The 16,560-nt window shown below is 39.4% G+C and overlaps 1 protein-coding gene across 1 annotated transcript in view; it reads right to left on the reverse strand.

Annotated features, from left to right (window-relative positions):
• The window catches only part of DNAH12 (dynein axonemal heavy chain 12), a gene marked incomplete at both ends in the record, with an annotated part of 152,272 nt that overhangs the window by 94,653 nt on the left and 41,059 nt on the right, over nucleotides 1–16,560 (reverse strand). The window contains 12 exons of the mRNA XM_080926847.1: nucleotides 464–583; nucleotides 910–1,155; nucleotides 1,610–1,849; nucleotides 2,066–2,218; nucleotides 3,819–3,991; nucleotides 4,986–5,142; nucleotides 5,437–5,556; nucleotides 7,956–8,238; nucleotides 8,335–8,456; nucleotides 9,669–9,863; nucleotides 12,998–13,198; nucleotides 14,831–15,016. Of these exons, the coding sequence (XP_080782973.1) occupies nucleotides 464–583; nucleotides 910–1,155; nucleotides 1,610–1,849; nucleotides 2,066–2,218; nucleotides 3,819–3,991; nucleotides 4,986–5,142; nucleotides 5,437–5,556; nucleotides 7,956–8,238; nucleotides 8,335–8,456; nucleotides 9,669–9,863; nucleotides 12,998–13,198; nucleotides 14,831–15,016 (2,196 nt within the window). The remainder of the gene's footprint in view (nucleotides 1–463; nucleotides 584–909; nucleotides 1,156–1,609; nucleotides 1,850–2,065; nucleotides 2,219–3,818; nucleotides 3,992–4,985; nucleotides 5,143–5,436; nucleotides 5,557–7,955; nucleotides 8,239–8,334; nucleotides 8,457–9,668; nucleotides 9,864–12,997; nucleotides 13,199–14,830; nucleotides 15,017–16,560) is intronic.

Genomic DNA, 16,560 nt, shown 5'->3' on the forward strand with positions numbered 1-16,560 from the left:
TTACTGCACAATCCCAACATCAAACTGATTAAGAAACAAACCTGAATTACACTTGAATCCAAATGAAGCTTATAGATCTAAACATCCTTCCCAAAGAGCAATAGAATACAGATTCTTAGGTATACATGAAAAATTTACAAAATGAACCATATATTAAACTACAAACTAATCCTTAACAGAGTCATAATAAAATTATACCAAGTATCTTTTTTTTCCTATTTTAATTTTTATTTGAATTTTGTGTATTTTCATGGTCATAATAATCACAGGAATTTTGCTAAATTAAAAAAAAAAAACTAATATCCGTTCTTCTCAATCTATTCCAAAAATTTTTGAAAAATGAGGAATGACTGCAAAGTCCCCTCCAAGACCATCCACACAGAATAAGGCCCAATTTAATATTGGTTTGTAAGGAACTGAACTAACAGTGGAATTTTTGTACAGAGTAAATTGGTTCACTTACTTTGTAGTCAGCTTCAGGAAGTTTAATACCAGGAAATAAGTCACTAGTTATTCCATTAAATAAAGGTATGTCATGTGATAGAAACTTTGGTTCATTTACATCTTTAATTGATCGAAGAAGCTAAAATCACAAAAGGACAATGTAATTTAGTTGCTTGCACTTACATGTTTACTGCATGTGTGGGCACACACAAGTACACATACTCTCTCTGCTAGCCAAAAGTCAGCTGATTTTACATTGCTCCTAGAATCCCCACAATCAGAAATTAACACTATGCTTATCAAACCTAAAGGCCTTTATACAAAGCATAAAGTACAATAAGCAACCTAAAATGACCATTTCTATCGTAGCTGAAAGATTCCTGCGTCCAATTCCTGGTTGATACCACTAAAGAAGTTGGCTTTGCCCTGAGGTTGTCACAATGGACATGTGTAACCGATACTCACCAGTATGTCCTCATTCTCATCGGGGTATTTTAACTTTAGGTTCCCAGCTGCCACCAACACGGCCTTCACTGCTCGCATCCCATAGTCATAATGAAACTGTGAGGACAGCTGCTCCGAGCACAGCCTGTAGGTCATCACGATCTTCACAGACAGAGGCTTTGCGTTCAGAAATCCATAGGAGTAGAGGGAGATTTCTGCGATGAGGGCGTAGTTTGGAACCATCATAGCTACTGTTCTGAAAAGAACCTGAGGCGTATAATAAATGAAATGCATTACTTACTAAAGGAGGCCATTTTTAAAGCTGAGCAGAAGCAGGATCCAAAGAGGTGGACAGTCAGGTTTATTCTCTAAATGCAACATCTACTTACAAACTATTTTTTCAGCAGTAGTTACATGTACTCGATAGTTTGGAACTTCTAACAATGCGTTTGGAAGCTGGGCACAGATGCGTAAATGTGGAATGCTGGCTACTCTAGAGATTGACACAGGAGGATTACAAGTCCAGCCTTGGCAATTTAGTGAGACTGTCTGAAGCTTGTTTAATAAAAGCAGCCTTGGGCAGGCAGTTCAGTGGTAGTGGGCTTGTTTATGTGTGAGTCCAAGCCCCTGGATCAACAAACAAACAAGTGCTTGGAGCGTTGCCTTATACCACATGGGAAAGGGAAGACGGAAATGACGAACCAACGTATACCAAGTTCACCTTGAGGTTGTCTGGCAGTTCAGAACGTCCTGCGTAGCCAGGGTTCATGGTAATGGCTACAAAACAGTTTGGATTGAGCTTAAGTTCTGTCCCTTCAAAAACAAACACATCTAGTTTCTGCTGAATCGCTCTCTGGATGCAAAGGATCTGCTGCGCCACCACGGAGAGCACTTCCAGTTCAATCCGGTTAAACTCATCAAAGCAAGCCCAAGCGCCCGAAGAGGCCAGTCCTTTAAAAAACTAACAAGAGGGGAGGCACAAAGTGAATGTCCTTGTTTCCATTTAAAGGCATTTGGCCTTCTAACTAAGAATTAAAATTAAGCTTAAACAACTCCAAGGTACTACTAAAATCAAAGCTCAAGTAACACGTGAACTACAACCCAGGACCATTAGCACAGGCACTGGCTCAGTGTGCCCAGGGAGACCTAGCTGGAAGCCTGTGGCATTTGATATTACCTTTCCCATTGCTAGATAGTCCAGCCCGTCAGAGCAGTTGAACACAACACACTGCACAGCAAGAGCTTTAGCTAAGTCCTTGGTGGTTTCCGTTTTCCCTGTGCCTGCTGGCCCTTCTGGAGCACCTCCAAGGTTTAAATAGAAGGCGCCTATCTGGAAAAAAAAAAAAAAAAAACAGTTTGTGTAAAAAGAATGTATGATTAGATAAAAGAAGCAAATAAACAAGCCAACCAGACAGCCATTGGCCAAGTGAAGGTATGTGTATTTGTAGCCTCAGGGAAGCCAGGTATTATTATATTGTTATCTTTTCAGCATAGAACTTTATGACTAGACATACAGAAAGTTTAAAAGGTCTCCACAGCTAGTAAAATGTAACAGAATCCTGTTTTCTAATCCTTCGAATGTACTAGTTCACTCTTCAAGAACAGAGAGTCTAGCTCTGAGGGAGTAAAATTAACTCCGGACAGTTTTCTTCAGAAAATAGATGTGGAGGTCTAAGTAGAAGATAAGAAAGACACTTTCTGTGGACTGTGCCCTTTATTCTTGGTATGTTCTGCATTTTCTGCATCCCCAAAGAACTTAAATTTCATATGAACATGGGTGATTTGTTAACAGTTTCCTTGCTTTCCTTACATTATTTACACACACACACACACACACACACACTGCATCACAATCCACGTAGTGATGCTTCAGTTAACAAACAGTATATGCACCGATAACATATGCCAGACAGCCTCTTCCTGTTGGCCATAACCATCTAGTTTTGTGGAACATTTAGTTTTGCAAATGCATATTTTTGCCATTTGCATGAGGCACGCTTTGCATGAGAATATGTCTCTATGCTTAAGTGACATGGGACACATGAGTATCTTTTCAATCACTTGAAATTTAGCTTTAATTAGAGGTCCTAACCCTATCCTTATTGTGGGCTGTTAGTGGGTGCACTTCCATCTTCCCAGCCAGGCACAGCCTTGCGCAGCACATCTACTTTTAGTCCCCTTGTTCACACTCAGCAGCAGCAGTTTGGAGTTCAGGAATGCGGCTGTGCTCTCTGGTCTCCTGCCATCTCTCTAGCACCCCACTGTAAAGACTGATGCTATTTTCTTAAGTCCTGGCTTTGTCTTTTTCCTTCAGCACTTTTCTCATGACTAGTATGCACTAGGATTCAAACATTGATTTTATATAAAAGGGAGAAATAAATACTCAGCATCACAATTCCACATGAAGAGACAAGACAAGCAGTAAAAGTGTTTGCCATACATGTCTGGGAACCCAAGTTCAGACCCTGAACCAACGGGAGAAGGCAAGAACAGACTCACTCTTGGAAGCCATCCTTTGTGGCATGCGTATGCACACCCCGAGGTGCACACCAGCATTCTCATGCACACATTATATATATCATTTAAATAAAAGCTGTGGTTAGGGAAGGGTAAGTGAATTTGGTTATTAGAGATAAGTTAATAAAAGAGGGTTGAGAGAGATGGCAAAGCAGGTAAAGGTATTTGACACCAGACCTAAGAACATGAGTTTACTCCCCAGGTCCCATAAGGTAAGAGAGAACAGACTCCTGAAAGTTGTTCTATGACCGGGGCACAGGCAGCACCCCATTCTCTCTCTCTCTCACACACATAAATAATTGTAAAAATGTTTTAAACAAATGAGGATATCCTATATTAAATTTGAAGAAGAAAATAAATTCTGTACCAAAAAGTAATATTCAATGTGTGAACAAAGCAACTTAAGTGCATACCAGTGTTCTGTAACATCTGTCAGTTAAAGGAGTTATGACAAGTCGAGGTGAGTTACCCAGATACTCATAAGCGTATTTGACATTGCAATTAATGATACGGACTCGAGCATTCTCATATTCCCAGTAATAACGAAGTTGAGCGAGCCACTGGAAATCTGTATCATGTGAGACACCTAGAAAGAATGAAATAAAATCAAGTGAAAATAATTTGAAAAGTAATCTTTTATTGTAACAGCAAATATCAAAATAATTCATGTTTTCACATTAAAGAAAAGGTCATGCACCAGGTGATGGTGGTGATGGCCTTTAATCCCAGCAATCAGAGGCATCAAAAGCAGGCAGATCCTGTGAGTCTGAGGCCAGCCTCGTCTATATAGCTACTTCCAGAACAGCCAGGGTCACACAGAGAAACCCTGTCTTGAAAAACAAAAAGAGGCAGCTCCGGGAGTGTAGCAATGGCACCTCTGGGAGGAAAGATCAATCATCCTGGACAGACAGACGAAGGGACGGACGAGCTGAAAAAGAAGTTGTTCAGGCGCAGCAGGGATCGGCGACAGAAGCGCCTGGTGGTCAGGGCTGTGACAGATGAAGGGCTGACTACAAGGCACCTCAAGAAGCGGGAGTCTAGTGCACGTGCCAACATCACACTCTCTAGGAAGAAGTGCAGGAAAGTCTTGCAGCGGATTTGATTTGCCCAGAATGAAAAAGCAGCTGTGGAAGTGGAACCAGGACTAGTTAGCCACAACCCAAACGACAGAAGAAGAAAAATGCTTCAGGGCGTAGATGTGGAGGATCTTGAGGAGAAGAGCTTAAAGTCCTACCTGTTCCCCCAGAAGATTCTCAACAGCACCTAGAAGGATTTGGAGGACTTTGGAAAAAATATTACCAAATTTCATTCTCCCAGGGCCCTCTTCTATAATGGACCCTTGGCTTCCCCTGGAGGTCTATATTGGGAAGGAAGAGGACAGAGAAAGACTGGAGAGGGCCTCTCTAGCAGTTAACTCCTTTTGTAATAAAGCTTTAGTCCTTAAAAAAGAAAAGAAAAGAAAAACAAAAAGAAAGAAGGAAAGAGCATTAAAAAGAAATCTTATTAAGAAAAAACCCATATCTTGGTTTTGTAGAAACTATCAATACTTTACATTTTATATTAAAGAAATGGTCACCTACCCATATCAATCATGTCCATGACAACGTCTCTAGCGTGGACATCAATCGTAACCAAGGCCCCCAGTGTGATCCTGGTCTGCTTAGACAACTTCCCTCTCACCAGCTCCACAATGTCATTTAGTTGATACTGGAGTTCCTTGTAGTACTTCTTTAATCCCTACAAAATAGCAGCAGTTTAATTGACATCATGTACACACACGCACACACACACACACACACACGTACAGTTATGCCTACAACACATATCTCACATATATACTTACTTATTTGTGAAATAAATTTGACTTCAGAATCTATTTCAAAATATAAGTGAGTTACAGAGTAGATTTGTGTCAGCCTAGTAAAAATAACAAGCTTTCAAAACTTTAACACTACATATAGAAATTGCAAGGTACAAACAAGAAAACGAAGAAAAAATAATGCTGTTGTTTAAAGTCAAATGATGCTTTACCTCTGTCCCACCACTTATGACTTCCTGTGTCTCTGAGGTCCAGAACATTTGAGACACACAAAGAACAACCTGGCCAGGCCACTCTCTCACCCAGTCTTTTCTTGCAGATTCTGGATAAGCCTGAATAATTAAAATAAATTTTTGTTTAAAAGGTTACAAGAGAAAAGAGAGCTGTAAACATCTAACAATTTTTAAATTCTTCGGCTGGGTTAGTTGTCAAGTTTTTGATGAACAACACAAATTATTTCTATTATAAGAAAAATATAAAAAATGTATTAAACCATTTGAAAAGGTATACATAAGGAGGGTGAAAATTATGAGATAGGTTTATGCGTAAGCACTGTTTGTGAATGTACAAAGGCTTTAAAACAAATCAAATATAATATACATTGATGTCAAGTTTTAATTGAAAAGGAAACTTGCTGGTTAATGTCAACTTGGCAGACTCTAAAGTCACTGGGGAGACAGAACTCTGGCATGACGATGGGGTGTAACTTGATTAGGTTGATTCAAGAAGACACATCTTAATTGTGTGTGTGGGGGTGAACTATTTTCTGGGCAGATGGCTCTGGTGTGTATAAAGGAAGAAAGCTAATCACTAGCAAGCACTCATGGCTCTCCTCTTTCTGGATGTGGCTGCAGTGTGGCCGACTGCTTTTGGCTTCTGCTGTCTTCACTCCCTGGCCGCAATGGCCTGTATCTTGAATTGTGAACTAAAATAAATGTCCTTCCTTAAGCTGCTTAGATGGGGTTATTCTATCATAGCAACATAGCAACCAGGACAGAGACCATACAATCTATTAAAGAGCTAGTAGTTAGGATGTCTGTGCCACTTAGCCACCTCTTTTCCAAAAATGTTTGTGACCAGGATAAGCAATTACACATATTAAATTGTGTAACCTTAACAATCTGTACATTTGAATTTGAAATATGCTTCTTTCTACTCCTAATACTTTCATGTTTCAAACCTTTAAATGTGTTCTGGAAGGAAGATTTAATAGTTTTAAAGTAGCTTTGCCTTGATAACAGGTGGTAACGCCAAATACAATTTATAAATTTAAAAAAGTAATAGGATGTATTTTCAAGTGGATGCTAATGAAAATTATTCTTTTATGATAACACATTAAATATAATAATATAGATATATTATTTATAAAAATATTTCTTATTGAAATGCTTATAGCTACGTTCAAATGACAAAGTAACATAAGCACTAAGGAAAAGTAGTGATTGACAGATGTGTGACAGGTACATTTTCTATGCCAATGAAGGTATTACCTCATGGAGAATGTTGATGTTTTCTTATGTGTTTTTAGTTTGTTTGGGATCATAGAGAAAGGATAAAAGAAATAAGATTCAGTTGCAAAAACAACGATGCTGTAGAAAACCTATTTCAAGAAAATGAGCTCTGAGCTAGCGAGGTTCCTCAGTGGTGAAGAGTGTCTACTACTCTTCCAAAGGACCAGAGTCCAGTTCCCAGCACCCATGTCTGACAGCTCACAACTGGCAGTAACTCCAGGTCCAGAGGGATGTGATGTCTCTGGCCTCCATGGGCACTTGTACTGATATGCACATACTCTCATAGAGAGACACATAAATGCTACACATAATTAATCTGATGATAATTTTGAAAGAGAAGCTTCATAGGGCCCTTTAAGAGAAGGCTATCTGACTCATACAGTGACTTCCTGGAGATGGGCAGAAAGAACTTTAAAAACCCCTCCCACTGCACAACTGCTGTGGTGTTAAAACTCCTCCCACTGCATAACTGTTCTTTGTGGTGTTAAAGGAGAACAAGGTGAACATCCATTTTAAGATTAAAATATTTTGATTAGCCTTAAGTGAGGTACATAAAAGTACCCAGGTGTTATATTTCTTTCAATTTATAAGGTGATCTTGTATGTTCATCTTGTTTAGAGTTTTAAAGTAATTAAGTTTCAAAAGCAACAAACGAGCTAGATAATTTATTTAGCACCATGTTTGAGACGGTCTGATCAGCAAATATTAACGCACATGGCCGTTTGCCTTCTAGAAGTATGTAAGTGACACTGCAGGGTTCTATTTGTTGGGTTTTTAAAAAGGTTTGATTTGCTTATTGATTGTGGGGGTGGGGATATATGCCAAAATGCAGGTGTGAAGATCAATAGACAACACATGGAGATCAGCTCCCCTCTTCATCATATGGATTTTAGGGGTGCACCTCAGACTGTCAGGCTCAGCAATGGGAACCTTTACTTGGTTAGCCATTTCTATGGTTTTGTTTGTTTTGTTGTGTTGAGATAGGTTTACTTTGTAACCCAAGCTGAACTGGAACTGTGTAACCCAGGTTGACCTCAGACTCTGGACAGTGCTGACATTGTAGCTGTGAGCTACTGTGTCTGGTACATTTCAATTTTGATGTTTATAGAATAATTAAAGAAAAAAGAAATACAGAGAAAAAATAGTGCTCACCAAATGAACAAACAAACAAACAACAGAATTTGTAGAATATAGATTATATTTAATCCTAGGAAGCATACCATTCTGGAGGCAGCAATTACATCATGAATACTCCTGAGCATTAGATCTTCTACTTGGATGAGCCATTTCTCTACAGCGCCCCTCGCTGCGGACGTGGAAATCAGTGCAATCAGCTCCACGCGCTCACCCTCCGAGCTATACATGGCTTTGATATCCAGGTTAGGCAGGAACTCCAACTTAGCGATGCCCTCAAAGCATTTTTTTAAGTGTGGCTGAACTCTGAGGGGATCTTTGGTCTCTGACAAAATTTCTAACATTTCATCATTAGATAAAAAGAAAAAGCTAGAAAAGAAATATAGGAATAAAAAACCCTTAGTGGCAACTCATCACACAGCAGAAGATGTGTTCAATGCTAGCACAGTTGATCGTCTACCATACCGAGGGAAGAAAAGTCGCTTCTTTTCAAGGTATGCATTCAGGCCTTTCATGATTTTCTCCAGAAGGTCATTGCAATTCTGTAGTTTTTCCAACAAGCCCGTTAAAGAAGTAGCAACAAGAACCTGAAAGACACAAATTCATATGAGACACACTTATGTGCTTGACATGACATAAGCACTAACATACATATGTAAAATGTTAACTGTTTTGAAAATTTATGAAATTAGTAGTGAAATATTCCCTCCCCTTACTTTTGAAACAGGTCTCACTATGTAGCCCAGGCTGGCCATGGACTTGTAATTCTCCTTTTGCTCTAGTACCCCAAATGCTGGGATTGTAGAAACCACATCTAGCTTTGAAACTTTAAACTTATACATTTTATAATAAATAACAAAAAATTTTATAAAAATAACAAAACTCACTGCTTCATACATATTATAATCCAATAACATTAGTTACAAATGATGTTATGATCATCATGCATATTTTTATTATTACTTATTTATTGTTTTAGGTTTTAGAACTGTGAATTTTAATCTACAGCAGGTTTTGGCAATCTGCATCTCACCAGTCAAATCTAGCCGGCTGCTAGCTTTTGTATAATCAGAAGGCTAAAAAAAATTGAAAGAGGACTAGGGAAGTAGCTCAGTTGGCAGCATGCTTGCTTAGCATGTATGAGGCCTGGGGTTCTATTGCCAAGAGCACCAAGTGTAAACTGAGTGTGCTGGCCCACAGCTGCAACCCCAGGCTTTCACAGGCAGAATGCAGGAGGATGAGAAGTTCAAGGTCATTCCCAGCCACATAGAGAATTTGAAGTAAATTGGTTTGAAGTAAATTGGGCTAGAGGCCCTGTCTCAAAAAATAAAATAAAATTATGAAAATGAAGTTAACAATGCTATTTCCTAACCTGAGTAACAATGTTGTCAGTGTCTATAAGCAAAATTTCATTATGGTGGAAACATACTCATTTGCTATATATTAGTTCTGGCTGCTTTTCACTTTAGGGTGGGAGAAGAAAAGATTAAAAACTAGACTACATGCCTCACAAAACCTAAAGAAAATAAATTAATTGGCTATTCACAGAAGAAGATTGCCGATTTCTACAAGAAATCATGTACAAGCTCCTAATGTCAAAAAGGAATATAAATTTCCTTGAAAAGTATACATTTTGACACCTTTGAACTTATATTTTTATGAGCTTACATTTTTATGAACTTTCCAATTTGTATACAATGAGTGAGTTGTATTTTCATAATCAGAAAAAGGTCAAATGCTTAAAAAAAAAAAACCCAAATAAGGCTCAGCTGTTATAAAAAGGAAAGCAAACTCTTCACCTTTGGATCTTTAGCACAGAACTTCATGATGTCCTTCCAGTGTCTGTCTACCGTCTGGAACTGCCGCCCCTCCTCCGGCATCTGCTGCATGATGTCCTCAGAACAGAAGATGGGCTCCAAGTACAGCCACTGGGCTTGCACTCTCAGCCACTCGTCGATGGTCTCCTGGATTCGAATCAGACGGTCTTCCCAGGCCTTAAGAAAAAGCAGACTATACTAAGGTCCAGGTTTTAAAAAGAGAAACTATAAATTATAGGGGAGACATATTTAGAATTTACTATTGTTTTAATACTTGATTTTCTACTCAGACAGATAATAATAACGCCTACCATAAAGCTCTGCTGTAGGGATTAAATCAGTTAGTAAATATGAAGCCACTAAATTAGTGACCAATCTAGAAAACACCAATCAAAACTGGGATCAACGGGTCAATGATTTCTCTTTTCCTCTATTTAGCCCCCAGTTAGAATTCTGATGGTATTATTAGTTACTCAATGGAAACTTACAGGGAAAGCTCAGTTCTTGTGTTGGAGGACAGAGCTTTTGACTGTTGGTTCTGACAACCTGTCAGGTTGGTTCTTTGTTTCCAATAAAACTGAGGAACTAGGTTAAGCCAGCCAAGGTTTCCCAGCTCCCTTCCAGGTCATGTGGAATAATTTTTAATGATATATAAAGGACTTTCTCTCTGCCACCTTTAAACATTCAATGTGTTTCAAAGCATATTTATTTATTTATTTATTTATTTATTTATTCATTCATTCATTCATTCATTCATTCATTTATCTTTTTGAGATAAGCCCTTGTCATGTATTCCAGGCTAGCCTCTAACTTTCTAGGTAGCCTAGGTTAGACTGGAATGTATGTTGATTTCCCGGTCTCAGATTCCTGAGTACTGGGATTACACGCTTTGCTAAGAGCAGCTAAGAACTAAGTTCTAATTGTGCATGTACAAGAATCTGCCCTACCTGGCTACCACTAGAGTAGATGACTACACCAGAGACATTTATCTCTTCAGTATAAATGTCATCACACACATGTGCACACACACACACATACACACTTGTACACTCACATGAACATACACACATACATACACATATGTGTGAACACACACTGCACCAAATTTCCTTACTTTCTTTGTTCAGTGTTTTAGGAGTTATCCTCAGCACTTTCCTTACTTTATACAGTTTATAACTTTTTCCTAATCTTTTATCATCTGGTTGAACTTTTTGGCTTTGTACACACTAAGGGGACAGCAGATGCTTGCAAGTATGTGGAGAAAAAGAAACATTCCTCCACTGTTGGTGGGGCTGCAGGATGTTACAACCACTCTGAAAATCAGTCTGGTGGTTCCTCAGAAAATTGGACATAGTACTACCTGAGGACACAGATATACCACTCCTGGGCATGCATCCAAAAGATGCTCCAACATATAACAAGGACACATGCTCCATTATATTCATAGCAATCTTATTTATAATAGCCAGAAGGTGAAAAGAACCCAGATGTCCTTCAGCAGAGGAATGGATACAGAAAATGTGGTGTATTTACACAGTGGAATACTACTCAGCTATTAAAAAAGAATGACTTCATGTAATTCTTAGGCAAATGAATGGAACTAGAAACTATCATCCTGAGTGAGGTAACCCAGTCACAAAAGAACATACATGGTATGTACTCACAGGTAAGCAGATACTAGCGCAAAAAGCTTTGAATACCCAAGAAACAATTCACAGACCTTATGAAGCTCAAAAAGAACGTGAATGCTTCAGTTCTTTATAGAAGGGAGAACAAAGCACTCACGGGAGGAAATGCAGGGACAAACAGAAGAGCAGGGACTAAAGAAAAGATCATCCAGAGACTGCCTCACCTGCGGATCCATCCCATATGCAGCCACCAAACCCAGTCACTATTGCTGATGCCAAGAAATGCTTACTGGCAGGGGCCTGATATGGATGCCTCTTCAGAAGCTCTGCCAGAGCCATACTGATACAGATGAGGATGCTTGCAGCTAACCATTGGACTGAGCACTGGGACCCCAATGGAGGAGCTAAAGAAAGGACTGAAGTAACTGAAAGGAAGAACAACAATATCAACCAGCCAAATCCCCCAGAGCTCCCAGGGTCTAAAACACCAACCAATGAGCACACATGGAGAGACCCATGGCTCCAGTTGCACATGCAGCAGAGGATGGCATTGTCTGGCATCAGTGGGAGGAGAGGCTTTTGGTCCAAGGAAGGACCATTTTCCTAGTGTAGGGGAATGCCAAGGCGCTGAGGTGAGAGGGTTGTTTGGAGTGGGAGCATCTTTACTGAAGAAAGGGGAGGTGGGAGGGAATAGGAGAGGGGGTAAAGGGGCATTTGAAATGTAAATACAGAGAATATCCAATAAAAAATGATGAGAGAGAGACAGAGAGAGGCAGAGAGAGTATGAGAGGGGTAGTTTTATCTGGAGAGGTTTACAGAGACTGGTTGAAGAGAGAAGCCGGACACAGGTAAACACAGAAGGAGCCGCAGAATGAGAAGGAGCCAGAAAATTAGAACAGATTACTAGATTTAGTTTGAGGCCAAGGAGAGCAATTCAGTCAGAGGCTGAGAGCAAAGCCAGATTGAATCAGTTAGCTTGAAAAGAATTTGAGCCAGAACAGCTGAGTTGAACCAGCCAGCAGAGATCAGAAAGAGCTAGAAAGGGTGCGCTTATTCAGCAGCAAGATTCAGAGGCTGAAAATAGTCCAGGCCTAGATAAGATTATATGAAGGCTAGAAGCCTCCAGGACTAGGCCTAGGTTAGCTGACTGAGGCAGTAAGCCTCAGAGACAATAGTTACATCAGGAGAATAAAAGTTACATTTATAATCTTTGAATAAAAACCTTATAAAATGTGACCTTCTTCTGAGAAATATTAGTTAATCTCTCAAACCTATTACATGTCATATTTTTATTTTTAAAGTTTCATACATGTGGGTGTTTTGCCTTTTATTATTTACTATCTGCATACAGTACCCACTGGGGCCAGGAGAGGGCATCAGATCTTCTGAAACTGCAGTTACAGATGGTTATTAACCCTCTTGTGGATGCTGGGAACCAAGCAAGTGCTCTTACGACCACACTCCCTCTTCAGCCTCCTAGTGCATATTAATCTCTAAATGTGTATTTCTGCATCTCACCACATAAAACACCAACGTTCACTTATATCACTTGATAGACACTTTAAAAGCCATCCAAAATATTTACACGAGTAATATATGAATTAAAATTTTATAAATGATCAAGAGTAAAAACATATGAATTAAGATTTTATAAATGGTTAAGAGCTATCAGATTTAACATACCTTGATCTCATTTTCAAATGGTTTGATAAAAGGAGAACCTCTCATTGTCTGGGTTTTTATAATCTGGTCATCAAGAATTGCCTGGATCTCATCCACTGAAGAAAGGATACAGACTCCAGTATCACGATACAGACTTATATGAAAAGAAATATCGTCCCAAGTTGCTATCATCGCATTCATGGCCCTCTCTAAGGAAAATTCCTGAAAGAGAGAAATGCAAAATGAATAGGATGATCAAAATGGAAGTGAGTGTGGGTGGGGAAGTGGGATAATGTAAAAAGTAACTTAGGTTATTCAATTCCTCTGGGTAACTCAGTAAGTATTGTGTATATACCATAATATCCATAACTGTCTATGTCTGTCTGTCTGATGTCTGTCTGTCTGTCTGTCTGTCTGTCTGTCTGTCTGTCTGTCTATCTATCTATCTATCTATCTATCAGGGAGGGGTCCTTGATTTAAAAGCTCTTTTGTGAGGCCATAGGCCTAGGATAAACCAAGCACTTCTGCTAAAGAAATGTACAATAAAATGACATTCTGTGACCGTCCTGCAATAGATTACAACAAACTCCAAGACCTACAACTGCACTGTATGAAGAGAGTGACCATGGAACACTTAGTCCTAAGTGAGATGTATCTATCAGTTCTTTCCTCTCCGGACACGGGGGACCTTGTGAAAGAGGAAATGGAAAGACATAAGAGCCAGGGGGGTTGAAGGACAAAGAAATCAAGACCTTCCAAACACACAAGACCGATAAACATGTGGACTCACAGAGACTGTGTCAGTGTGCAGATGCCATGCATTCGACTTCACCAGTTGCAGTTCCTGTGCTGGAAGGGGAACTCAAAAGCTATCACCAGGGTAGCTCACAAAGGAAAAGCTAGCTTTCTCCAATGGACTCTCACTGGGTAAACAAACCACTCTTAAGGGCAGGCCCCATGCCCAGCAGCAGATATCCAGCAAACCTTAGAGGTATTTTGCATATTGTATGTTATGGCTTCTAGTTTTTCTTTTCTATGGGATTCCCATGTATGAGAACAAGGGAGTTGTTGTGTTCATGTGTGTTTCTAGTGCTTATCTTTGGTCCTTCTGTTTGCTTTTTCCTATTCTGGTTTGTTTGATTTCACTTTATTTTATCATTTTTAGATGCTTGTTTGATTTCTAATGAGAGAAAGAAAAGATGTGGATTGGGGTTGGAGGGGAGGTAGGGAGTGTTTGGGAGGAGAAACTATTAATAATATATTGTATGAAAATTTTCTATTTTTAATTAAAAATAGAAAACATCCTAAGTAAAGAGAAGTTTTTAAAAAGTTTGGTTGCTATGAAAACTGCTAAAAAAGACAACAGAAAAAAATACTCATTAGATTATCTATAAAGTGGCCTTTTGCAGATAGCCTGTAGCTTGAAGTTTTCTGCTTATTTCAAGAACCCTCTCTAAGGCCATACTGACTGTGTTGGAACACACACACACACACACAAACACACACATACTCTCTGTCTCTCTCTCACATACACACACATACAGTATGCCACGTATACATCCATTCACCCAGGATTCTTAATGGAATAACTGTACACCAATACTAATATCAACGACCAACTGTATACACCAACTGTATCAGAATGTGGCAGAATTAGGAAGATGTCAAAGGAGCAGTTCTAGTCTGCATTTCAGAGAGGTGAGCACATGTTTATGTCATAAAAGGGTGGTCTTCCATCATCTCCCACTCCCTCTCGTCCCATTGCTATCCTGTGCTATACACATCACACCAAAACAACACTATGACTGTCAGAGAACAAACCCATCAAGTGTTCCATTTTCTCCATTTGTTTACCTTACTTGCACCAGCACTTATAGTTTCAAAACTTTCTAAGTATGGTGCAAGGTTTAATTTTAAAACTTTTCTCAGTGTAGTTCCAGAATCTGGAGTCAAGTCATAGCCCACTATTTCTGACATCTGTTTCCAGTGACGAGCTCGCATTCCTGGATTGCACAGGATGGAGACTGTAGGGATATACTCCTAAGGATGAAAACAAAAACAATAACATCATTTGACTTCCATACAGATGGATTCTATAAACCAAACCGTGATAATCGGAAGATTGAATTTCTTCAAATTACCTGAGTGCAATCAAAACATCAACTAAACTTGAAGGAAAGGAAGAAGAAACAAAGTATTCCATATTTCATCTGCAATGTTAGGTATATAAAATAACCAAAACATTACCAAAGTAAGAATTATAAGAAAAATATTCCATAAACCTTAGTATCACGAAAAATAAAGCACTTAATAGCAAATTTAAGAAATGTGGTGGGACTAGACAGTAAGTCCAATACAGTTTTAGAAGAAATAGAGATCTAAACAACTGGAACGGTGTTAGCATACTGGAAGGGTAAATCATGGAAGAGCAAGGACAGAGTAGAGGAGAGATATCAGGAAAGGATAATCAGTACTACAGACCTTTAGAAAAGGTCACCTAAAAACCTACCACTGTGGGGGCTTTCTAAAATGCATACACACAAGATGTATTTAAAGAGTTTATAAGTAGTTACTCTATATCAGGGTGACTACTAAATGCCCCTACTGAACACCGCAGGTCAACAAGTTACCTCTGTTGGAGTAAAGTGGCATGGACCCCCCTCCCCAAATATTACAGGTGTCTTAGTTAGGGTTTTACTGCTGTGAACTGACACCATGACCTAGTCAACTCTTATTAGGATAACATTTACATGTGTCTGGCTTACAGGTTTAGAGGTTCAGTCCATTATCATCAAGAAGAGAGCTTGGCAGCATCCAGGCAAGCATGGGGCCGGAGGAGCTGAGAGTTCTACATCTTTATTCAAAGGCAGACAGGAGAAGACTGGCTTTCAGGGAGCTAGGATGAGGGTCTTAAAGCACACACCCACAACGACACACTTCCTCAAACAAGGCCACACCTACTCGAACATAGGCCACACCTCCTAATAGTGCCACTCCTTGGGCCAAGCATATTTAAACCATCACAACAGGTTGTTGTCATTGTTTGTACTTGTCCTCCAGAACCTTATTGCTGAAGATATCACACACTTGAATCACAGAACATGGAGAAATTAAGCATATACCTGTATAAATCATACCTAATGGCTAATTTTTTTCTCTTTTTTCATTAGATACTCTGTATGTACATTTGAGATGTTATCTCTTTACTCTGCCCTGCTCCCTTCCCCCCTCCCCCTCCAGTTGCCTTCACAAAGGTACACTCTCTTCTGATTCCACTCTCCACCCCATTGCCTTGTCATTGCCCTACACTGGGAAAACAGTAATATGGAAGTGTAAGCTGGATAAACCCTTTCCTCCCCAAGTTGCTTCTTGGTCTTGTTTTGTGCGGGAACAGAAACCCTGACTAAGACAGAGGACACAAAGTTGGATGGGTATGGAAAGGGAGAGAATAGATCTGGAAGGATGGGGTGGTGGTGAATATAATCAAAATACAAGGTGTGAATATTCTAATATATTCTCTGCTGTTATGATAAATCAATGACCAAAAATAACTTGGGGAGGAAAGAGTTTATTTGGCTTACAGG

The sequence above is a fragment of the Micromys minutus genome (genome assembly GCF_963924665.1).
Source record: "Micromys minutus genome assembly, chromosome: 12".
In the NCBI taxonomy this organism is placed as follows: domain Eukaryota; kingdom Metazoa; phylum Chordata; class Mammalia; order Rodentia; family Muridae; genus Micromys; species Micromys minutus.